A 25986-nucleotide genomic window follows, 5' to 3' on the forward strand; every position below is an offset into this window, starting at 1 on the left:
ATAATAACTGGGTTGTTTAGCATACACCAGCCTTTTTTGTACTTTCGACTCACTGGTTGCAAACAGGCTTGTGGGCTAGAAAACTGGTAAGTCATAAAATCAAATGTACAATATGCAAGTTACAAATTTTAAAAACCCTTAATTTTGAGTTAGTATTAGTAGCAATTTGAAAGTATGCGAATAAAGTTAAATATTAGGTTTGGAATTTGTGATGCGATTTTCTTTACGTCATCATTATATTATTAGAGATACAAAACCATTTTGTTCATATTAATTGTGTTGCTTTTCCTTACTTTTATTTAGATTTGCCATTATAAATGTTCTACTTTATAAAAGAAAGTTAGGGATGTCTATTTAAGATCTGTTCATGTTGTGACAACAATTGCTGAATGCTGAAGCTTATCAGTAAATGTAATTGAATTTAATTTTATGCTTTGGTTAATGTATAATGGTGGGAAAACATAATCACAAACAGAACTATGAAATACCAAGGAAAGTGATATCAACATATGGGGTATGGTTAACACTGAAAAACATTCCAGGGATAGAGTTGTAGGAAAGAGATGTTTAGCCAGCATGTGTCCATGCATTATTGCAAATGATTCATTCAAGAGTACTTTGTACTTGAGTGAAAAGGCACGCTGTGAAAACGGAGAGGATGAGATGGAGTTTATTCCCACAGGCCATCAGGACTGTCAACGTTTATAACTCCAGAGACTACATTTTTGTCTACACTATAGTAACTTATTAACTTTATTTATATGCTGTAACTGTAATTCTTTTTTTGTGCACAACCCGCAGGTATGTGACAAATAAACTTGACTTGACTTGAAACATTTAATTAATTAAAACAGGTTGAAGAATGGCATTTCGTCCAGTCCAGAGCAACAGAGAAAAGGTTCCAGACTTTGTCCATAAGAATGACCTGGCTTGTGTATCAACAGGGGCAAAGGTAAGCTGTCACTGACACTTCTGGCTTCGGGAAGGACTTTGAGAAGAAAGAAAAATAGAATTACATTTCATTTATGTAGACGCTGTTGTGTCAATTTCCCACAGTGATTTCACTGGAGCAGTTTGAAAAGGTATTGATGCTAAACTGGGAACTGTGGCAAGTATTTAGTTCACAGCAAGAGCAATGGATGAATTCTTCACTACTGTGCTTTTCGAATGTTGCGTAGGTCAGTTCTTGCCAATGATTAGCAACAGGGAAAATTGCCCAGATGGAATTGCAACAAGTAAAACAAATAACTGACGAAAATTTGAAAAGGATAAACAAATTTGCAGATGCTCGAAATCTTTTTAAAAAACTGGAAATACTCAGCAGGTCAGGTCTAACTGTGGAGTTAATGTTTCAGGCCAATATAGTCAATTTTAAAGAATAGTTTAAACAGGAGAAGTGGGTGCAAGATGGAAACATTAGAAATGCCAAAGTAATTAGTGTGGATGCCAAGGGAAATACTCAGAATTACATGAGATCTGATCAGCACGATGGTGCTTGAGACATTTCATTCTCCTGGAAAATTTGCAAGGTTACCCTTTCTACATTTCTCACCTCTAACCACATTGGTGTGGATGTGACTTTTCCCAAAACCTTTCCCAAATGCTGCTCTATTGCTTCTAATGAGAGCAGTCTGGAGTAACCAACAAATATCTCTCAACCACCTAACCTCTGCTTAGCGTCCCTCCTTGGCGTTAGATGTAAAAGACATGATACATAAGGGACCACTGGAAGCGATCATTTTGCTATTTCAGCGTAACTATTTTTCAGGTCCTTTTTGCCACAGATGATTGGTTTGCAACTGCAGAGAATCTTTTGAAGGTGAGTGAAAAACGACATATTAATTTACAGGTGCAGGACCATCAACTTTTGATGATCGAAATGTAATTTGCACTGGGGTATTCTTTGGGATGTATGAGGAAACTGGAACACCCAGTGAAATCACTTCATGCTGTTTCATCTACACTTCACAATGCCTGTAGCATAATCAAGGTTGAGTCTCGGCCTGGTCACTCCCTCTTCTCCCCTCTCCCATCGGCAACAAGTACAGAAGTGGGAAAACACATAACTCCAGATTCAGGGGCAGTTTCTTTTCAGTTATCAGGCAACTGAACCATCCCATCACCAACCAGAGAGCACTCCTGACCCACCATCTATCTAATTGGAGACACTCGGACTATCTTTAATCGGACTTTACTGGACTTTATCTTGCGCTAAATGTTATTCCATTTATACTATATCTGCGGAAGGCTTGATTGCAGTCATGTATAGTCCGCTGCCCTAGCAGCTGCGGCTCACCTGCGGTCCATTTGTCTTTGTGTTGTTTTTTTTGTCTTAATTGTAGTTGTGATGTGGTGTTTTTGTGTTTGTGTACTATGTGTGTATGTGGGGAGGAGGGGGGAACTGTAACATTGTAAATATGTGTCCCTTCCGAACGGAGACCCGACCTTTGTTTTCTGGGCCGTGTCTCCGTTCCTGCTGCGGCCTACCATCGGCCCAACTCCTGGAGCTGTCGGCCTCCAGGGCTCTGGTTCGCAGAGCCCGCGGATCGGACTTACCATCACCGGAGCCGGCCGTCTTCGGAGGCTGCGGGAGCGGCTGCGACTCGCCTTAGGCTCGGGCCGCGTGGATGCCGACATCGGGAGCTCCGGCAGTGGCAGCGTGTTCGCCCGCCCCGGATCGCGGGGCTTGGGTCGAGGACATTTCACCGTCCGGCGCGGCCTAAGATATGCCTCGGGATATTTCTCTGCTGGGCGGGGGCTTCAATGTCGGGAGCCATGACCGCCCCGACGTGCAGCAACAGCGGCAGCAGCAGCGTGTTCGCCCGCCCCGGATCGGACTTATCATCGGCGGAGCCGGCCGTCTTCGGAGGCTGCGGGAGCGGCTGCGACTCGCCTTGGGCTTGGCCCGCTGTGGACCGTCCGGTGCGGCCTGCAACCACAACAACCTGACTGCGGGCGAGGACAGCAGGAGAAGGGAAAGACATTGTGGCCTTCCATCACAGTGAGGAGAGAGAGGACTGGAGGAGGAGACTCACTGTGATGGATGTTTCTTTTTTGTGTGTTTTTGGGGTTGGGTAATTTGAATGCCTATTTAATGCTTTTATTGTTGGACTGTGTTTTTGGGGGTTTTGGGGTTGTGTAATTTGAATGCCTATTTAATGCTTTTATTGTTGGACTGTGTTTTGGGGGTTTTTGGGGTTGTGTAATTTGAATGCCTATTTAATGCTTTTATTGTTGGACTGTGTTTTGGGTTTTTTTTGGGGTTGTGTAATTTTAATGCTTATTTAATGCTTTTATTGTTGGACTGTGGGTGACTGAATTTCGTCCAATATTGGATGACAAATAAAGCTATCTTGAATCTTGAATCTTGAATCTTGTATAGTCTTTTCGCGTTCTGGATAGTATGCACCAAAAGACCTTTTCACTGTACCTCAGTGCACGTGACAATAATAAACTAAACTGAAAGGAAACGAAACTAAACCAAATTGAATCTGCATGCTCACAAAGAGAATGTGCAAACTCCACATAGACAGAAAGTGAGGTCAGAGTCAAACTCAGGTTGCTGGCGCTATGAAACGGCAGTGTTAGCCTCTGAACCACTGGCATGGGGATGGATATTTTCCACTGTGGTGCTTGAGAATGGCCTGGTGGCAGTCCACTGTGTTATGAGAACTGCGATGTTCACAAAGACATCCTGATCATCAGTCCATTTCAAAATGACCACAAAAAAAACCTTTTAAAGGAAGGCAAATCAACCTTTGCAATTCTCCCATGTGTATTCTACCTGCGCAATGATTTATTTCCAAATATTGATGGGAAAAATCTGCCTTGGAACTTTTATCATTCAAGTCCCTGGAGCAAGCAGAAAGACTTTCAGTATGAAAGTATATCTCATGAATAGGACTGCATCTCTGACATGGTGCTAAATTTTCAGGACTGAACAAAAAAAAACCTCAAATGTTTCCACACTTCTAAATATACGTCATTAACAACCACGTCTGAGCCTGTTAAAGTCACTTGGATATATTTGAGATAGTCACAAAATACTGGAGTAACTCAGCGGGTCAGGCAGCATCTCTGGAGAGAAGGAATAGGTGACAGAAACATAGAAAATCGGTGCAGGAGTAGGCCATTCGGCCCACTTGAGCCAGCACTGCGATTCAATATGATCATGGCTAATCATCCAAAATCAGTAACCCATTCTTGATTTCTCCCCATATCCCTTGATTCTGTGTGATGTTTTGGCTGGAGAGCCTTCTTCAGACTGACTTTTTATATTTGAAGTTTGGTTTGTTCCTAATTATTAAATCAAAATGTTTGTTTTAGTCTGAAGCACCACAATGGAAGGCACATGAATTTACAAACTTTGGCAAATGGATGGATGGTTGGGAAACCAGGAGAAAACGAATTCCAGGTAAGTCAAGATCTGAAATATACACATTTATTGCTAACTTGATTATGTTCCCCACAAGTATCTAAGTAGATAGAGCTCTGTCAAAACAGCCCCCCCCCAATCAAGAGCTAGATAGAGCTCTTAAAGATAGTGGAGTCAGGGGGTATGGGGAGAAGGCAGGAACAGGGTACTGATTGTGAATGATCAGCCATGATCACATTGAATGGCGGTGCTGGTTCGAAGGGCCGAATGGCCTACTCCTGCACCTATTGTCTATTGTCTATTGTCTAATTTTCCCAACAGCCTAGCATCTCATATTTCGCTTGAGCAGCTTACAGCCCAGTGGTATAATTCTTCTTCAGTCTGAAGAAGGGTCTCGACCCGAAACGTCACCCATTCCTTCTCTCCCGAGATGCTGCCTGACCTGCTGAGTTACTCCAGCATTTTGTGAATAAATAGTATGATTCTTGATTTCTCTAACTTCAAGTAACCCCTGCATTCCCTCTCTCTCTTCATCCCTCCCCCACCCGAGTCCCACCAGCTTTCATTCTCACCTAGCAATGGCCTGTTTCCTTTATCATTGTTACGTTTTTGCATATCTTTCATTCATTTGTTCTATATCTTTCTACATCATCGTCTGTATCTCTCCTTTCCCTTTCCTGTGACTCTCAGTCTGAAGAAGGGTCTCGACCCGAAATGTCACCCATCCCTTCTCTCCAGAGATGCTGCCTGTCCCGCTGAGTTACTCCAGTATTTTGTCCATCAATTTGACATATATTTTAAGTGACAGCAAAGGTCCTCTTATTAAATCCTATAAACTAAGAAGAGCAGCACGACAAATATATTCAGCCTTCACAGAAGCCCAGCCAGAACAGGTAGGCGAGGGAAGGATTATCCCTTGCGGCCCATTTGGGTAGTGCATTACCAACTGTGGAATTTACTAACGTAGAACGGACAGAACCTGGAATGGAGATTCCTACTCCAGTCATGTACTAAATGTACAAAACAGTAAGGCAGACACAAAATGCTGGAGTAAATGCAGCGGGTCAGGCAGCACTGGAAAAAAGAATAGGTGACGTTTTGGGTGCTGACCCTTCTTCAGACTGAAAATCAAGGCAAAAGGGAATGAGTGATATAGTATACAGATACATAATTCAAGGAAATAACATTTGGTGCTAGATAAAGCCAGTAAAGTCTGATCAAAGATAGTCTGATGATCACCAATGAGATAGATGGTAGTTCAGGACCGCTCTCTAGTTGTGGTAGGGTCGTTCAGTTGCCTGATAATAGCAATTTCACTTGTCCCTTGAAATAAATCAGCTGATAGAGCTACTACCTCACAAAACCATTGACTCGAGATCAACCCTGACCTTGGGTACTTTCTGCGTGGCGTTTGCATGTTCTCCCTGTGTCCACATCGATTTTCTCTGGGTGTTCTAGTTTCTTTGCACATCCAAAATATTTAACAGGTTGATAGTTTAATTGGCTACTGTAAATTGCCTCCAGATGTAGGTGAAATGTTATCTGGGGAGCAGCTCATGCCAAATTGGGGAGAATAAAATGTCTTGGCATAGGAATGAGTGGCTGATAGTAAACATGGATTTGGTGGGGTGAAGGGCCTGTCTCTGTGATTATAATCCTACCTTGAATTCTTGATTGCAGTGAAACTGAAAGAAATTGTGCAACCTTGCTTCAGAGAATTCAAATGTTTAGCTGGCTGTTTTGCTTTCCACATCTTCACTCAGTCTGCAACCACCCTGACTTTCCTCTTCATCTCCTTTATGTCGAAACCTTCTGAAATCCATATAGTCTATGTCTATGGCTTGGCCCCCAACAGCCTTCGTGGCTACTTCTTCAAATGTCTTCTCGAGCTTCCCGAAGTGTCCTTGGATAAACTTGTTGAGGCTCAGGAGATTTATCAACCTTCATATGGTCTTAGGACATCCAGCACCTCCTCAACTGTTATACGGAATGTCCTCAAGACGTCTCCATTAACTGACACATTCCCCAGACTTCATGTCCTGCTCCATGGTAAAAAAGAGAGGGGCAATGTTCTTTGAGTACCTTGGCCATTTCCTATGTCCCCCACATAGATGATCACTTTAGTTTCTAAAGGCCCCTATTCTCCCTCTAGTTATCCTTTTGCCCTTAATATATTCATAAAATCTCTTTACTTTGGATTCGACATAATCTTATATGCCAGAGCTATCTCATGCTCCTTTTTGTCCTCATGATTTCCTTCTTTAGTATGCTCCTCAACATCTTATACCCCTCCAGGGATACATTTGTAACCATTGTTAGTTTAGGGAGTGAAGTCGTACAGTCGAACCTGTTCAACAGAAGGGCTCACAGACAAATTTCTACTTTAGCATTTACATGAATTATAATTTGTATCGGAAAATAACTGCAGATGCTGATACAAATCGAAGGTATCACAAAATGCTGGAGTAACTCAGCGGGGCAGGCAGCATCTCTGGAGAGAAGGAATGGGTGACGTTTCAGGTCCTCCAACCTCATCTAATGTATCCGCTGTTCCAGATGTCAACTTCTCTACATCGGCGAGACCAAACGCAGGCTCGGCGATCGTTTCGCTCAACACCTTCGCTCAGTCCGCCTTAACCAATCTGATCTCCCAGTGGCTGAGCACTTTAACTCCCCCTCCCACTCCGAGTCTGACCTTTCTGTCATGGGCCTCCTCCAGTGCCATAGTGAGGTCCACCGCAAATTGGAGGAACAACACCTCATATTTCACTTGGGCAGCTTGCAGCCCAGCGGTATGAACATTGACTTCTCTAACTTTAGATAGTTCCTCTGTCGCTCTCTTCCCCTCCCCTTTCCCAGTTCTCCCACTGTCTTCCTGTCTCCACCTATATCCTTTCTTTGTCCAGCCCCCCCGACATCAGTCTGAAGAAGGGTCTCGACCCGAAACGTCACCCATTCCTTCTCTCCAGAGATGCTGCCTGACCTGTTGAGTTACTCCAGCATTTTGTGATTTCAATGAATTACAATTGATCAAAATCAACCAAGGTATTCTAATTTCCCCTCTCAGATCCAAATTCAGGTAGCTGGGCTTTCAAATGGCCAATGTTATATCCAGGCAAAGACACGAACATAAGTTACATCTTGACACTGGCTTTCCAAGATATTGCATCATTCGATAATTAGCATCCTACAAATATTGCTTGAGTCTGACCATGCTCCAACTTTCCTTCCCCCAGTGTATTAAATCCTAATCTTTGTTCATCAATGCATGTTTATTTTTCATAGGTCATGACTGGTGTGTTATCCAGCTGGGTGTGCCTGGAGTCATCCATGGAATTGATGTAGATACATCTTACTTCACTGGCAATTATGCTCCTCGTACATCAATTCAAGCAGCATGCCTAAAAGCCGGTTAGTAATTTACTAAAACTCCTCCACCATTTAAGACATTGAAATACAATCAAAGTTCTGCAAAAGGACACTAAATATAGTTTTTATAGTATTTCTCACTATGTTTTGGCCTTCCTGAGGTCTCCAGCTTTCTTTCCCGCTTCCCACCTGCAATCAGTCTAAAGAAGAGTCCCAAACTAATACGTAACTTATCCATGTTCCCTGGAGATGCTGCCTGACCCGCTGAGTTACTCCAGCATTTTGTGTCTTTCTTTGGTAAACCAGCACCTGCAGTTCCTTGTTATTACTCTCTAAAATCTTCACCACTTGAAGTCAAGATTCTCTGCTGTGACAATCATTGTGGGGATGTGCTGTGACAATGTGTCTGCCTAATTCAGTGCAATATGCTTGAACCAACAAGTGAACTTGTTTTAATCCCTGCAAGGTAAAATTCAGAGTTTACAATACTTACAACACATTACGTCTGTCATTGAACTTTGTGGTTCACTCGTACTTAAATTCAATACAACTTTCAACAATGAATGTTACCGCATTGTGAAGAATCTATTTAACCTTTCTGTATTCCTACATTCTGTATTTAGCATGCACAATAATAGAACAAAAAACAAAGAACAGAACAGCGCAGGAACAGGCCCTTTGGCCTAGGATACCTATGCCGAACATGATGCCAAATTAAACTAATCCTTTTCTCCTGCATGTGATGCATATCCCTCAATACCCTGCATGTCCATGTGCCTATCTAATAGCCTCTTAAATGCTACTATCATATCAGCTTTCATCACCATTCCTGGCATTGTGTTCCAGACACCCAGCACCCTGTGTAAAAAGAACATGCCTCACATGTCTCCTTTATACTTTCCCCCTCTGACCTTATAAACCTATGCCCTAATTATAGTTTCCTTTTCTGAATTCCTAATTACTGTTGTTAAATTTGTTCTTTATAAAAAGTGGGACTTGTTTTCTGCATAGTGCTTCTCACATTTGTAAGACAGTCTGAGGCCCTTCACAATGTTTACTTGGCAAAATGTAGCAATTAACAAAGCACAAAATTGCCTAACAATTAGTTCATCTGTTTTTTTTGGTGAATGTTAACTTGGGCCCTGTGAGAAACTCCCGCTCTTTATGAATAGTGTCGTAGAATCTATCTACTCGAAGGAATAAGAGGGACCAAGTTTAATGTCTCATTCAAAAGATGGACCATATTCTCAATATCTTTCAATATAACTTAAGAAGTAAAGTGTGGCTTTGACATACAATATTCTGACTCTGCTCCCATGAACCAGACTTTTATTATCAATTGATCACTTGCACACCAGGTTCCTCAGAATTCATCGGCTTCTCACACCCCTGCTGGTGTAATGTCTAACTTTAAATCCTCTATTATGTGTTGTTGTTGATGATTTGTACATGCATAATGGGAGATACTGTTGATCAGTTAGTACAGAAAGTTTTGTTGCATCTGACTATGCATGACCTAATATTGTTTTAACTCCAGAAGGAAATCTGAAGGGCAACAGTAGCCCAGAACTACTATTTTTGATCACCAGTCTTGGTCTGCAATTTACATTACTTTATACCAATCCATCACATGCACTTTGTACTTTATCCGTCATCTGATAGTGCGTCTAAGAGCGAGCTTTGAAATGATGCATCTTTCATACATCTCTCTGACCAGATGCAGTTCCAGGCCTAATGCTAAGGGGAGAGAGAATCGGAACTGCTGCTTCAGAGGTGGAATTTGAAGCCATTGGGAAGGTTTGTCAAAAATAATTTGCAATTTCTTTATTAGACATAACCATAGCATCCGTTTGACAAATCTTGTTCAATCTGAAAAGCAATGAAGACTATTGCATTATGGTCTGTGAGGGTGGGCAGGTTGATAATAGGTGCATTATCTGTGAATTTTCACCCTGTGCAAGCAGGAGTCCAGTACATGGTCACTGTGACAATACAGAAAAATGTGTTCTGTTACACCACGGCGAACTTTTTACAAAAATAAAACACTGAAAGGTGTGACTGTCTGAAAAAGGTTCCTGACCCAAAACGTCACCCATCCGTTCTCTCCAGAAATGCTGCCTTGATCCGCTGAATTACTCCAGAACTTTGTGTCTATCTACTAAAAGATCTGACTTAGATTTTTCAATGCTCCTGGTGTAGAGTTTAGGTGAGATGTTGCCCACAGGAAATCCAAGCCAGAAAGAGGGGAAATTGTTTCCAAACTCTCGATCATTAAATATGTGGCATAAAGTGTTGTACCAAGAAGTCCAGTTCATAAAATGCACTCGACCTTTCAATTTTATGAATTACATTGAATAATTTATCACAGTTGCATTAGCAATTTCATTTGTTTAAAAGAGAATAATTTACAATTTCAGTGCTGCATGAGCACAAAATCAATGAGCTGGATCTTCTGTTGAAATGACGATGACATTAATTGTGCTCAAAGTTATTTCGTTGTAAACGACACGGCAGATTTGAGTGACGGACGTCGAGGGCAAATAAACTCGTGTTTCAAAAATTTCTATCCAAGTTGAACTGATGTAACATTAGTAGGAAGGAACTGCAGATGCTGGTTTAAATCGAAGATAGACACAGAAAAATGCTGGAGTAACTGCAGGCATCATCTCTGGAGAGAAGGAATGGGTGATGTTTCGGGTTGAGGCTAAAGTCAAGTCTGATGAAGGGTCTTGATCCGAAACATCTATTCCTTCTCTCCGGAGATGCTGCCTGTCCCACTAAGTTACTCCAGCATTTTTTTGTGTCAATCTTTGATGTGAAATTAGTTTTGTATCAATGGCAATCCTATTTGTAATGGCACTGTGGTAACTGTATTCAATGCCTTGTATTTGAATACTTAAATTAATTCAGGGTGTTAAGTTTTGTCATTACAAGTATTAGCATCCTTTTCACCATGTGAGTATTGCAACTGTTAATTATCCTCTCTGTTACTGAAAATCGACTATTATAGTTGAAACATATTCTTAAAGATATTATGATAAAAAATATAAAATTAACATATTTTCTACTTTTCCATCATGTTTGCATTTTTCTCTTAATCCAATCTTTCTTTTTCTTTTTATTAATTTTCTCTTAATAACCTTACTGTCGATTTCTCAAACTTTAAATCAGATCAGTCAAGGTGATTTAAAGTGACTGCCCTGTTCCTCAGATAGCTTTTCCCCTTACTCTGTAGCATTATTATCACTTCTAACCTCCAAAAAGACAAAGACAAAGACAAAGACAGACACAAAATGCTGGAATAAATCAGTGGGTCAGGCAGCATCTCTGGAGAAAAGGAATAGGTGACGTTTCGGGTCGAGACCCTTCTTCAAAATGAGAGTTAGAGGAGGGGGAAACTAGAGGTGTTAAAAGGTGCAGAACAAATCAGAGCTGGCACCGATGGCCAAGGAAGGAAGGTGGAGCCCACAATGCAACTATTAAAAAGATTTAAATATGTAGAAGTTCTAACGGAAGGCTAATTCTGTGGGAGACCCCCAAACAGCAAAGATGGTGCCATATATAAATTATTGTGGAAATGTTATTTCACTATTATGCATTTGCAGCAGCAGCATAGGCCCTTCTACATTAATTAGGAACCGTCTTTATATTTATATTCTTTGGAGTTTTGAAGAATGAGCGGTGGTCTTATTGAAATTTATAGGATCTTTAGAGAACATGACAGGATAGATATGGAGATGCTTTCACTGGTGCAAGAATCTCAAGTGAACAGACATTTTGCACAATTAAGGTTGGTTATTTAAAACAGAAATTAATTTTTGCAAAGGCTGTGCTTCTCTGGGTTTCCGTACCGTACCCCAGAGTGTAGTGGAGGCCAGATTGTGGAGGTATTTGGAAAGGAAGTAGATAAATGTTTGGAAGATTGTGAATGGCTATGGTGAGCTGACGCGGAAGTGGACACAAGGCTTGGGGCAGATCTGCCTGGAACAGTGGGGCAGGCTTGAGGGCGAAATGGATTAATCCTGCTCCTCTATTTTCTTGTGTTCATATTTGCATGAACTGTCTTTGGAATTTATTTTATTTTTTACTTGGTTTACCATCTATCTACACATTCCTGTTAAAATAAGACGAATACTACCATGAAAAAGTTTTTAAATCTTTTATTTTTATACTTTCTATGCTAGTTGAAATCGGAGGTCTGGACCGAGTTAGTTCCAATGACAATCCTACAACCAGGCTATGTTGACACCTGCCACAATTATTTTCCTGTTCAACAGCAAAAGCGATGGACTCACATCCGACTTAACATGTATCCAGGTAACCAACCGTTCAATGGTAGACACAAAATGCCAGAATAACTCAGCGGGACAGGCAGCATTTCTGGAGAGAAGGAATGGGTGACGTTCTTCATCCGTCTTCTGTCTGACTTCTGTCTGGGGTCTGGACCTGAAACTTCATCCATTCCTTCTCTCCAGAGATGCTGCCTGTCCTTCTGAGTAACTCTGGCATTTTGTGTCCATCTTCAGTGCAAACCAGCATCTGCAGTTCCTTCTTACACAACCGTTCAATGGTGTTTCATTAAATAATAACAAGCAGGGAAAGATATTTCAGGCACTCCCTGAATAAGTAAAGCTTAAATGAGAAAAAAAGCAAAATCAGGAAAAGTAAATGGGCGATACCAAACTCGTGTTTTTGAGAGATATACATCCGAGATGAATAGAGATTTTGTCAGTGTTGGCTGCAAAAGTGCTGATCATGGAGATGAGAGCTCACAAATAAAAGTTAAATTCATGTTCCAAAGATCTGAATCTATTTCAGGTTATTGGAAACAACGTTTTTGATTTAGAATGGATCCACCAGTGTGGTAACATCACAGCAACACTCCCTAAGCCTTCAGGCCTATACAATTCCAACAAATAAATAAATAGGAAGGCAGTGAGCAGGAGTGAGAATCCTAGGATTAACATCACTGCCTATCAGCTCATCCTACTTATGAAGAGAAATGCCATCTAATACTTAGCATGACAAATAGACATGCCTGCTGTTTCCTCCTGGTCCATTCTGGACATCAAGGTTACTTTTTACCCTCTGAAAGCAATGCTTTCATAACAAGCCCTCATAAGTAGATCAAGGTGACTGTCACAAAGGTTACCATGTTCCCCTACCAATAGCTACTTGTATGAACAGCTTTAAAACTGCTTTATCTACTTTAAGAATCCTATCGTCCTACAAGTCAATTCTTACATTCACCTCCCACGCTACTTGCTTGCAGAATTCATTGATATTATTTACTTTACAGATCAGTTTTGGTACACCTGCCACAGTAAAGGCAACACTGTGAGCAATGGTTCCCTTACCTTAAGTAGCATCCTCAGTTTAGATGGAAGGCTATGGAGCTTGTGGAGAGAAACACGATCTCAAGGTTCTTGTTGCAGGAGATGGCGAGTTTACGGTGCCGCAGTGGCACAGCGGTAGAGTTGCTGCTTTACAGCGCCAAAGACCCGGGTTCAATTCTGACTGCAGGTGCTGTCTGAATGGAGTTTGCACGTTCTCCCTTGACTGCATGGGATTTCACTGGGTGCTCAAGTTTCCTCCCACACTCCAAGACGTACAGGTTTGTAGGTTAATTGTCATTGGTAAAAATTGTAAAGTGTCCCTAGTGATGTAGGATACTGCTAGTGATCACTGGTTGGGCAGACTCTTTGGGCTGAAGGGCCTGTTTCCACGCTGTATCTCTAAAAATAAATTAGCATGATGAGCTCAATGGAGGACTCTCTGCCGCCAGACATTTAACCAAATGTTCACATTGTCATCCTGATTTTCCCATGAAACATGAGACAGCCACAACCAATTCTCTACCTCCCTAATCCTGAATTAGTAACTTGCTCTTTGCTCCACATCAGAAAAAGGACAGTGGTGAATGGACCAGGAGTTGCAGCTGCATGCTATTGGCACTTCTTAAAACAGCAGCACCTTAAGGCGGTTAAGCGACAATGTTAAACAACAAGCTGAGCTGAGAGCCACTTTTCGGAAACGCCAACCTGTCTCTTGTGATACCACTTAGAAAAAGTCACTTACAAATAGCATGGCCTGTTTAACCCTTCACTGGGCACACAGCGTTAGGAAACAAGGGTACATAATGGGATGATTCTATATGCTGATATTGGCCTTCTTTGTTTAGTTTTGAGATATAGTGCGAAACAGGCCCTTCGGCCCACCGAGTCCGTGCAGACCAGTGATCCCCCTATACTTTCACTATCCTACACACACGGGACAATTTACAATTTACAGAAGTCAATTAACCTACAAACCTGTATGTTTTTGGAGTGTGGGAGGATACCGGGGAAAACCCACGCATGTCACAGGGAGAACCTGTATCAGCCATCACCTGTAGTCAGGATCGAACCTGGGTCTCTGGTACTGTAATCAGCAACTGTACCACCACGCCATCGTGTCGCCCTTCTTATAGCACATTGACCAAACACTACATGATACTTATACCTGTTTTTCTTTCTTTAGATGGTGGGATCGCACGGCTTAGACTTTATGGCATCGGCCACAATGACTGGTCAGCGGTTTCACAGAGGCAAACAGTAGATTTGGCTGCAATGACAAATGGAGGTGTATGCGTGGGATTCAGCAATGCTCACTTTGGACACCCTAATAACATTATAGGTAAAGTAGTTACGATACATTTCACTTCAAAGAGTTTTATTAAAGGAAATAGATGATTTAATTTATATGGCTTAACAAGATGCATATTTAAATAGTAAATAGTCAATGGCCAATAGTGCTTTATTTGTCACATATGCAACTGCACAGTGAAATTTATTTTGCACATATTACACATGCGGGCTCTGCCAATTTTGGTGCCATTATTCAAAGTTCAAAGTCTGGTATTGGAGCAGTTCCAGTGAACCGGCGTCCCTCTCCTCTCCTCGCTCACCCATCTTTGTGTTCCGGGGGGGACGACTCCTGCAGCCAACCTTGAAGGCCCTGGAGGCATTCACCCTCCTACCAGCCCTTGCTCCTCGCATCCGACTTCTCCAGCTTCCTCCCGGTTATGCCATCTGCCAAGCCTTCGGCCGAGTTCCCGGTCCTACCGGAGACCAAGGTGGACGAGTCCTCCACTGACATCTGACCGCAGTGGGCAAGTCAGGCCTGTCAGACCGGGGAGCGACCCGGTCCGCTGCTCCCTTACTTGGATATACATCTAATGTTCTTATTCATAGTGGAGGAACTTTTCATGAAGAATAATTAGAGTATTAAATCCCCAGTGAGCCCCGTGCAATTTTACTTACATTATCATCAGTTTCACGTACCACAATTGCTGCACTTTGTACTGCCTAGAAAATTAGATGTAATAACTGGAAACGGATGGGAATTTGGAGCAACAGCCCTTTGCACAGCAATTTTGTCAGGGAAAATAGGAACGTTACATCTAATTATATTATCTAAAACAGCTTGCATGATTTTATTCAATTTATTGCTAGTAGAAGAATTAATACAATCATGATTTTGTTAATATTTCTACCATTAATACATCCATTTCAGTAAAATAATCATTTTATAAGAAGTGTCCATTATGCATGGGCTTTAAAGTCACCAGCATTTCATTTTTTACACATGGCAATTTAATTTTGTTGTTTCGGTAATGAGGTTGACTCCTTACAGAAATTATTGATCAATAACGTGTTTGGTAGAGATGAACAATATTACTTTACAATTACAAGCATATTTTTAGTAATCTTTCCTCATCGAAGATTAGTAAAAATATGCTTGTAATGGTAAATTAATTTATAATTTCTATTGTTAATCTGTATCAAATATGTTATTGATCAATAATTAATGCATTAATAATGTTGGGCAAAGTTAATAACCCTTCAGAAGAAAAACTGCTGATACTGGAAATATGAACAGTAAAGATAAAATGATGGAAGTACTTAGCAGATCGGGCAGGGTCAATGCAGAAACAAAGCCAATATTTCAGGCTGATTATTTTTTACAAGAACCCTTTTCATGAAAAGTCATTGACCTCAAACATTAAGTGCCCCGCTCTCCACAGATCCACAGTGTATCATCCACATTTTCTGTTTTTGTTTTAAATAATCCTTCCTCTATTTTAAGTTCTTCTATTGCTACTTGAATATCCCTAACACTATAATTTTTCACTGAAGGCATTGGAAGATCTGAGGTTATGTCTGATGGTTGGGAAACTGCCCGGAGACTGGACAGACCAGCAGTATTAAAGGTAGGAAACCAAGAGTTTGTCCATCGATGGTCGGTTCAGCAGCCACACTTATTTCTTCAAATTTATTAGTCTTAAATATAATTTGGATTGACCTTGGTCCTTTGCATTTTATTTTCCAGGCAGATGACCAGGGCATTCTACAGGTACCTGGTTGTGAATGGGCTGTTTTTAAGCTGGGGCATTCTGGTGTTATAGCGCACATTGAGATTGACACGAGCCATTTCAAAGGTATGTTCAAAGAACAAAAAATGAAATCCAGAAAAAAATCAGACAATGTTTTATACGTTTATCCCATGAATATCGACATTTATTCCATGCCAATTTCTATAGCAAAATATTCCCTAACGACACATTTACATTAAATCTTAAATGCCTGCATTATAATTAAAGAAACTTTATATAATTATGTCCTCCTCATTTCTAGGAAAGCACCTTCCAAATTGTGGCAGATTAGGTTAGGAGTGGGATTAGACACAACAATCTCCTCTGGTTCCAACAGTTCCCAGCTGACTTCATCCTCTCTGGCTCCTGAGTTCCGGGAAGTCCAGGAGGTCGACTTCTGAATGGACCACTCTCCTGACCTCCACATTGTTCTGGTTAAAGTCGCATTTATAATGGTTTTAGAGCCAGGTATTATTATCGGAGGGAGGAAAGAATTTATTCCTCCAGCTCTTCACCCTCCATTCTCCTGCTGCTGTTACATTTTTCTCCAATATGTTTTAACAGTGTTAGCAGTGCAAACTTTACATGAGTAGGATTGTACTAGTGGATGAAAATGTGAGCAATGCAGCTAAGCAACAAACTCTCTGTCACCAGGTAACTTCCCAGATAGTTGCCTAATTGAAGGGTGTGCCATCACACCAGAGGAGGAGAGGAAATGCATTGATGCAGAGTGGAAAAGCTGTGCCAGCTTGAAATGGAAAATACTGCTGCCAATTACTAAGGTATGTGAAGATAAAACATGAATTAGTCTGCTGTTGCCAGTTACATATACTGGGATGATCTGTAATTACGACCATAAAGCCATTCTGGAGCTCAAAATTACTGACCCTGGAGGAGTGAGAAGTACATTTCTTGGTAATTGCTCACAACCAGAGCAGATCGTTCAGGGCTATTTGGAAAGTGCAAGGGAATGAGCCTAATCGTTCAAAGAACTGAGACAGACACATTTGGCTGAAAGGCCTCTATCTGTGCTGCATTAATTGATGGCTGCATTGATTGATGTGACATCTGCTCATGTACAATACATCTTGGAAATCAGGAATAAGCTGAGGGGCTGAGGTGGATGCATGCAGACATGTGCGTTAGGAACATGAATAGATCAGTTGGTTCCTCAAATCTACTTTGCTATTCAATAATAATGCCATGCAAAGTGGGTGAAGTATTAAATGAATATTTCACATCTATATTCACCAAGGAAAAGCCCATGGAAGATAATGAGTTCCTGGATAATTTAGAGCAGGTACGTATTAAGGAAGCGGTGTTAGATGTTATGAGATGCATAAGGGTTGCTAAATCCCCAGGGCCAGGTGTGACATAAGTTAGGATGCTACGGGGAAGAGGATATTGGGGCCCTAATGGGGAATATTATATCTTCATTAGTCAGTGGATTGGAGGAGAGTTATCGTTGTTTCTTTATTTAAATGCATCAGCAGGGATAAGCCAAGCAATTGCAGGTCAGCAAGCCTTACCTCTAGGAAAATTATTGGAGAACATCCTAGGAAATAGCATTTATGTACATTTGGAAAGGCTGCGGCAGATCAAGGATAGTCAGCACAACGTTGTTAAGGGAAAATCCTGCCCCAATAATTTGGGACAGAGATTTTTGAGGAGTGATGAAGACTTTGATGAAGGTTGGTAGATGTTTTCTTTATGGACTTTAGTAAGGCATTTGACAAGGCTCTGTAAGATTAAGACACATGTAATCCAAGGTGAGATGGCTGATTGGATCAGAAATTGGCATGGGGAGAGGAGGCAGGGTGGTGGTAGAAGGATGCTTTACTGAATGAACTCTGCAATCAGTGGTGGGCTGCAGGGATCAGTGATGGGACTGTTATTTGTGATACATATCGACAAATTGGATGTGAATGTAGGAGGTCTGATAAGTAAGATTGTGGTTGGCACAAATATTGTGGCATTGTGGATAGTGAGGAAAGTTGTCTAACCTGATGATTTTCCAGCAGCACTGGATATCTGTCTCCAAATGAGTCCCTAGGAGCAGCCCGTAAATCAAAGACTCCTCTCTGTACAAGGCTGTTCTGGATGAACAATGACGAAGACTCTTGCATCCTTCTCCAGACCCTCTTTGCAAATCTGCACATTGTAAAGTGATGGGCACTTCACTCCCCTCCATAGCAGCATACATCGGTAGTAAGACTCAATGATACAGAAAGTATCTGACTGGGAGGGCCCCTCTTATCGCCAATCGAGCGAGGTCTTGGTGCTTATATGTGAGTTCTGGCGATGAGGCATTTCGCCAGATAAACTGGGCCGTCTGCTCGGAATCACGACACGTCAGCAGGATCTTCATCAGTTGGGCAAGTGGGCTGAGGATTTGTTAATGGACTTTAATACAGATAAGTGTGAGGTGTTGTATTTTGGGTTAGTAAACCAGGGCAGGACCTTCACAGAGAATGGCAGGGCTCTGGGAGGTGTTATAGAGCAGAAGGATCTAGGAGTGCAGATACATAGTTCCCTAAAAGTGGTGCCATGGGTCGAGAAGGTGATCAAGAAAGGTTTTGGTACATTGGCCTTCAATAGTCAGGGTTTGAGTATAGAAGTTGGGATGTTATGTTACAGTTGTACATAGGGGTGCCAACTATCTCAATCCCAAATACGGGACAAGGTGATGTCACCGCCCCGCCCCAAGTGACCTCACCCCGCCAGCAGCCACGTGCTCCCGCTCCACCAATGGCGGCCGCCCGGGCAGGGAGGCGGGTTGCTATGCAACCTCCGTAAGGCGAACGCACTCGGCCCCGCTCCTCGAACACACTACGTTAGCCTACACTGTCCCGGCCTACAGCGGCCCACGGGCCTACAGCGGCCCATGGGCCTAATACGGGACAAGGGCGGTCCAATATGAGACAAGGGCGGTCCCGTATGGGACAAACAAATTTAGCCCAAAATCCCGGCTAATACAGGACAATTGACAACCCTAGTTGTACGACAATGGTGAGGCCTCAGTTGGGGTATTGTGTTCCGTTTTGGTCACGTTTTAATAGGAAGGATGTTGTTAAACTGGAAAGAAGACAGAGAAAATTTATGAGGATGCTGGCGAGACTTGAAGGCCTGAGCTCTCGGGCGGAGTTGGGCAGGTTAGGATTTTATTCCTTGGAGTGCAGAGGCTAAGAGGTGATCTTATGGAGGTCTATCAAATAATGAGAATCGATAGGGTGATTGCACAGAGTCTTTTACCCAGGTTAGGGGAATTAAAAACCTGAGGACATTGGTTTCAGGTGGGGAAAGATTTAATAGGGGGCGCAGCTTTTCACACAGAGTATGGTGGATGTTTGGAATGAGCTGCCACAGGAAGTAGTTGAGGAAGTTAGTACAACAGCATTTAAAATACATTTGGACGGGTACATGGATAGGAAAGGTTCAGAAGGTTATGGGCCAAATGCAGGCAAGTGGGACTAGTGCAGATGGGCATCTTTGTTGGCCCAAAGGGCTCGGTTACTCTCTGACTTTAGCCATGCCATCTCATGTGCCTTAAATTTCTGGACTGGTTCACCATCTGGGATCTTGGCAAATAGCTTACTAAAGTCCAAAAAACAATGTCAACTGCCCTGCTTCAATAATCTTCTCAGTTACTTCAATAATTTTTTTTTGCTATCCCATACATGGGTCCCTTCTGGGATTCAAGAGTTGTTTTGCATTTTACATATAAAGGCAAGTCTTTGGTAGAAATTCTTCAGAATCGTGAAATTCCACCTGGTTTACCTGTTGAGAATTCTGCATGGTGTGGATAAATTATGGAGTTATGTAAAATCTCTCTCTCTCTCACGGGAGTGGGAGTAGTTTTTTTCCAGTTGTTTACTCTATTTGGAGGTCACTGCATGAGGCAACAACTTTAGTGCTTTCACAGATTTATGTTTTCCTCTTGGCTGCGGAGCCGATTTGGTTAGTTAATATTGTTAGTGATTACTTTCAAATAAGGAACAGGTTAATATTTAAATAAACATTCCTTCTGGTAACTGTGGAAAGCAGGGCTGAAAAAAAAGGTAAATTTGCTTTGTTAGGCTGAACAATTGGGTAAATTCTACGTCTGTAGTAACAAGTGACAATTTAATTCCTTTCTTGAAATATAATCAGTAGCTGTTCAATTCACATGACTTTAGCGCTTGTATCTCTTAGCTATACCCTTTCACTTTCCTTGTGAGCAAGACCGAGCTTAGATATGCCAGGAATGATTAAAGTCTGTATTTAATTAACAGCCTCTTCAACCTTTACTATGTTATGGCTAGCTGCACTCTTGGAGAAATTCTATCATAAACCACAGGCTGTTCACATTCTGGTGAGTTCAGTGCTTAAAGGGTCTGTTCCACTTAGGCGATTTCAAGGCGACTGCCGGTGACTAGGCTGTCGCCGACAGTTCGCCGGGGTGTTGCGGGCATGATCGTGAGGAGTCTTCAAAGAATCGTAGTGGATCTCGGCGCGTCGCTGAGAAATCAACCGGTATGAAATTTCTCGGCGACAGCTGGCTTGCCGCCAGGTATCGTTGCTTATTGCGGGCGCTGTCACATGCTGTCCCCCGGTTTGCTAGGTTGTCTTAGATGCATTTAAAAGCACGTAATATTAAATTAAGTAAAGCCATTTGAAGATACCATAAAATACTTTCGTTTAACCAATTTATTTACTGTCAGGACATTTGATAGGTAGATTGGAGGTGACAGTTTGATGGTCAAGTAAGTGTGGGAATTTTTGCGATGTTTATGACCATCAGCGATTACATTTAAAATAGGCTCCCAACCCAGATATGCAACCCAGAAACCAGATATGCATCTCCCGTACATTTTCAAAGAATTCCCACACTCCGCATAAAAATCCATTTAACCACTTTAAAAATTAAATTTCTTAATACTGCTAATAGTAACAAGATACAACAGGTGGTGCAAAGAGGAAACTACCAAAGTGTAGAATATAGTGTTAAAGTGTTATAGTGTTAAAGTTACAGAGAAAGTGCAGATAAAAAAAAAAGTGCAAGGGCCACAATGAGGTAGGTTGGAAGATTAGGATTACATCCTTAGCTTATGAGAGGTCTGGTCCTGTAGTCTGGTTGCAGCAGGGAAGAAGCTGTTCCTGAATCTGGTGGTACGTGCTTTCAAGCTTTTGTACCTTCTGCCTTTATGGGAGTGGGGGGTGGGGGAAGAGGGGATGACAGGGATGTAAATGGTCCTTGATTAAGCTGACTATTTTCCCAGGGCAGCGTGAAGTGCAGCTGGTCACCTATTTCTGTCTGCTTACATTGTCCTGTTTCGGAAGGTGTTTGATTGTCTGCCACAGTCTGTGCCTCAAAACAAAGTCTATTGATGAATGGGTATGATAAGGTGATAAGGTTCAATGCAAGGTGGGAGGAGCAAGACAATGGGCCTTCACATTGTGTCTGCATGTAATTCATTCCCTTGTAACTCTGTCAAAAGTTTTTACTGGGTGTGCCAAGATATATTATAATTTCTCATTTCAAACTCTCTGAAACACCTTTAATTACCCTTACGTTTATGTAAAAATAAAGCATTGCTATGAAATTGTTTCAATTAATAGGACACTGTTTGATAGTAAAATATATTAACTCCCTATTTTGATTTGTTGATAATTTTATGTGTAAAGTTTGTAAAGGATAAAGATATAGTTAATAGATCATGAGAAAAAAACAGGGAAATGGGACTGGATAGTGATTCCATTGATGCTTTGATCAGGTAGCGTGATTCTATCATAAAGCACTTTTTGCTTGCACAGTAAAATAAAGGGTTGTTCCTGTTCTTCCTCTCTCTTAAAACAAAATGTTCTTGTCAGTTTTCCTTGCAAGGCGTACCCCGGTCCCTTCACGATCCTTTCTCTTTCAATTTTAGCTGAAGCCACACCAGCAGCACTTCTTCTCCATCAAAATGGAAGACGTTGCAACTCACACACGGCTGACAATGAGGCCAGATGGTGGGATCAGCAGGATGCGACTTGTGGGACATCCCTCCCCTCTGTGAAGCCTCTCAGAATGTATTGCAAATTCCTCCCCTCGTCACCCGTGACAATAGGTGCAGGACCATTCGGCCCTTCGAGCCAGCACCGCCATTCACTGTGATCATTGGTGATCATCCATAATCAGTACCCCGTTCCTGCCTTCCCCCCATATCCCTTGACTCCGCTATCTTTAACAGTTCTATCTAACTCTCTCTTGAAAGCATTCAGAGAATTGGCCTCCACTGCCTTCTGAGGCAGAGAATTCCACAGATTCACAACTCACTGGATGAAAAGGTTTTTCCTCATCTCCGTTCTAAATGGCCTACCCCTTATTCTTAAAAGATGGCCCCTGGTTCTGCACTCCCACAATATTGGGAACATGTTTTCTGCCTCTAGCGCATCCAATCCCTTCATAATCTTATATGTTTCAATAAGATCCCCTCTCATCCTTCTAAATTCCAGTGCATACAAGCCCAGTCGCTCCATTCTTTCAACATATGACAGTTCAGCCACCCCGGGAATTAACCTTGTGAACCGCTCCCTCAATAGCACCAATGTTCTTCCTCAAATTTGGAGACCAAAACTGCACACAGTACTCCAGGTGTGTTCTCACCAGGGCCCTGTACAACTGCAGAAAGACCTCTTTGCTCCGATACTCAATTCCTGTTGTTATGAAGGCCTAACCTGCATGCTTATTTTCTGCTGTACCTGCATGCTCACTTTCAGTGACTGATGCACAAGGACACCCAGATCTCGTTGTTCTTCCCCTTTTCCTAACTTGACACCATTCAGATAATAATCTGCCTTCCTGTTATTGCCACCAAAGTGGATAACCTCACATTTATCCACATTAAACTGTATCTACCATGCATCTGCCCACTCACCCAACCTGTCCAAGTCACCCTGCATCCTCGTAGCATCAGTTTTGCTAGAAGCCAAATTGTCATAGTCTGCCAACCTTCCCTCATTTCAGTGTGCCTTATATGGAATGGAATACTTTATTGTCACTTGAGACAAGGCACAGTGAAATTCTTTGCTTGCATACCCAGGCTATGCAAATAGCCACCACATACGGCGTTGACAAAGTTACAAAGTACCCCATGCTGAAAGTACCCCCCTCCCTCGCAACGGTTCCCCCTCGCCCTTATTGACTGCCGACTGAGGGTTGACCCGCGAAGCTTCGCCGTCGCTGAGGCCCCATCACCGCGATGCCACAAGACCTCACCACTGCCGAGGTCCCATCGATGCTAAAAAATATGTGTCTCCTGACAGTAAACTTTCCGTCATACATCGACAATGTGGATTTATTTTCTGCAACTGCATGTGCTGTGGGATATTGATGCAATATAAACATACTAGCAGACCAGATCTTGTGTTTATAAAACATATAAATTAAAGGTCCAAATCCACATGCACATCTTGGTGTCAACATCTGCTCTGCCTTTGCTGAATTATTTGAAGGGTTTCAATTTTTTTCTGAGCTGTAATTTTTGGTTTAGTTATTTCTTTGCTTTTTATAAACTTTAGAAAAAAAAATGTGTGTATAGGGAGTACAGTAGGGGGCTAATGACGCAACCCTGGGGGGATCCTGTGTTAAAGGGTGAGGGGGTTAGATGTATGTCTCCCCATCCTGACCACTTGGGGCCTGGGTATTGGGTGTAATATATATTTTTGCCATGTTGTAGCGTAATGTTACTATCAGTGGTGTCACTGTATAAACAATATGCTTATGACAGATTCACCTCTGTAATTATAAAGGGGATAGTATGGATCATGGCTGGATGCAGCTATCAGAAAAATGTGCAAGTGAAATAACAAACAGTTCTAACTGAATTGTAGCACATTTCTGCTAAATAAAATGATGTAACCTTCATTCGAGGTAGTCAGTAATTTGCATAGTGCAACAATCTTTGTTATTTAGGTTATTTTCTTTAAATGTGCCTTATACTATTCAGGGGGAAAAGAATCAAATACAATATTCAAATATTGAAAAAATAAAGTAAAATATTTCAATTCAAAGTCTGCTGATTTATGTTTTAAATAATCATACAGTAAATTGGTTTTAAATATTAATGTGGATGATTTTATTGTTAATATTTCAATAAAATGAGTTTGGATAAAATAATAGCAATGAGGGAATGCAATATTATTGTTGTTATTAATTTGTCTCAGATAGAGTGTTTCGATATGTTGTCAGATAGGCATAAAATATCCCATACCACTATTCTGAAAAATAGTGCCATGGTGGTGCAGCAGTAGAGTTGCTGCCTTACAGAGCTTGCAGCGCCAGAGACCTGGGTTCAAACCCAACTACTGGAGCTGTCTGTACGGAGTTTATATGTTCCCCCGTGACCGCATGGGTTTTCGCCGAGGTCTTCAGTTTCCTCCTACACTCCGAAGACGTACAGGTTTGTAGGTTAATTAGCTTGGTATAAATATAAATTGTCCCTAGCGTGTGTAGGATAGTGTCAATTTGCGGGGATCGCAGGTCGGTGCGGACTCGGTGGGCCGAAGGGCCTGTTTCTGTGCTGTATTGATAAATTAAACTAAACTTAGATACATAGATACATAGACAATAGGTGCAGTAGTAGGCCATTTGGCCCTTCGAGCCAGCAACGCCATTCAATGTGATCATGGCTGATCATCCACAATCAGTACCCCGTTCCTGCCTTCTCCCCAAACCCCTTGATTCCGCTAGCCCTGAGAGCTCTATCTAACTCTCTTTTGAATGCATCCAGTGAATTGGCCTGCACTGCCTTATGAAGCAGCGAATTCCACAAATTCACAACTCCCTGTGTGAAGAAGTTTTTGCTCATCTCAGTTCTAAATGGCCTACCCCTTATTCTTAAACTGTGGCCCCTGGTTCAGGACTCCACTCTCATCCTTCTAAATTCCAGTGAATACAAGCCCAGTCACTGCGTTCTTTCATCATATGACAGTCCCGCCATCCAGGGAATTAACCTTGTGAACCTACGCTGCACTCCCTCAATAGCAAGAATGTCCTTCCTCAAATTAGGAGACCAAAACTGCACACAATACTCCAGGTGTGGTCTCACCAGGGCCGTGTACAGCTGCAGAAGGACCTCTTTGCTCCTATACATTTTGGCCTCCTCTCGTTATGAAGGCCAGCATGCCATTAGCTTTCTTTGCTGCCTGTTGTACCTGTATGCTTTCTTTCAGTGACTGATGTTCTAGGCAGCGGTAGAGTTGCTGCTTTACAGCGGATGCAGCGCCGGAGACTCAGGTTCGATCCTGACTACGGGTGCTGCACTGTAAGGAGTTTGTACGTTCTCCCCGTGACCTGCGTGGGTTTTTTCTCCGAGATCTTCGGTTTCCTCCCACACTCCAAAGACGTACAGGTATGTAGGTTAATTGGCTGGGTAAATGTAAAAAAATTGTCCCTAGTGGGTGTAGGATAGTGTTAATGTACGGGGATCGCTGGGCGGCACGGACTTGGAGGGCCGAAAAGGCCTGTTTCCGGCTGTATATATATGATATGATATGATATGATATGATATGATATGATATGAAACCCAGGTCTTGTTGTACTTCCCCTTTTCCTAACCTGACACCATTCAGATAATAATCTGCCTTCCAATTCCTCACATTTATCCACATTATACTGCATCTGCCATGCATCTGCCCACTCGCCCAACCTGTCCAAGTCACTCTGCATCCTCATAGCATCCTCTTTACAGTTCACACTGCCAGCCAGCTTTGTGTCATCTGCAAATTTGCTAATGTTACTTTTAATTCCTTCATCTAAATCAGTCATGTATATTGTAAATAGCTGTGGTCCGAGCACCAAGCCTTGTGG

The 25986-nt window shown here is 42.0% G+C and overlaps 1 protein-coding gene across 1 annotated transcript; it reads left to right on the plus strand.

The window, feature by feature from the left end:
- allc (allantoicase) lies at nucleotides 1-24226 on the plus strand. The gene is made up of 12 exons (XM_078399217.1): nucleotides 1-86; nucleotides 855-952; nucleotides 1769-1819; nucleotides 4327-4414; nucleotides 7661-7786; nucleotides 9462-9541; nucleotides 11929-12061; nucleotides 14264-14419; nucleotides 15922-15995; nucleotides 16115-16223; nucleotides 16812-16939; nucleotides 22064-24226. Exons 2-12 carry the CDS (start codon nucleotides 863-865, stop codon nucleotides 22190-22192), a joined length of 1164 nt encoding a protein of 387 aa, XP_078255343.1. The 5' UTR covers nucleotides 1-86; nucleotides 855-862; the 3' UTR covers nucleotides 22193-24226.
- The last annotated feature ends 1760 nt before the right edge of the window (nucleotides 24227-25986 follow it).

Source organism: Rhinoraja longicauda, chromosome 5 (assembly GCF_053455715.1).
Source record: "Rhinoraja longicauda isolate Sanriku21f chromosome 5, sRhiLon1.1, whole genome shotgun sequence".
Classification (NCBI taxonomy): Eukaryota; Metazoa; Chordata; class Chondrichthyes; order Rajiformes; family Arhynchobatidae; genus Rhinoraja; species Rhinoraja longicauda.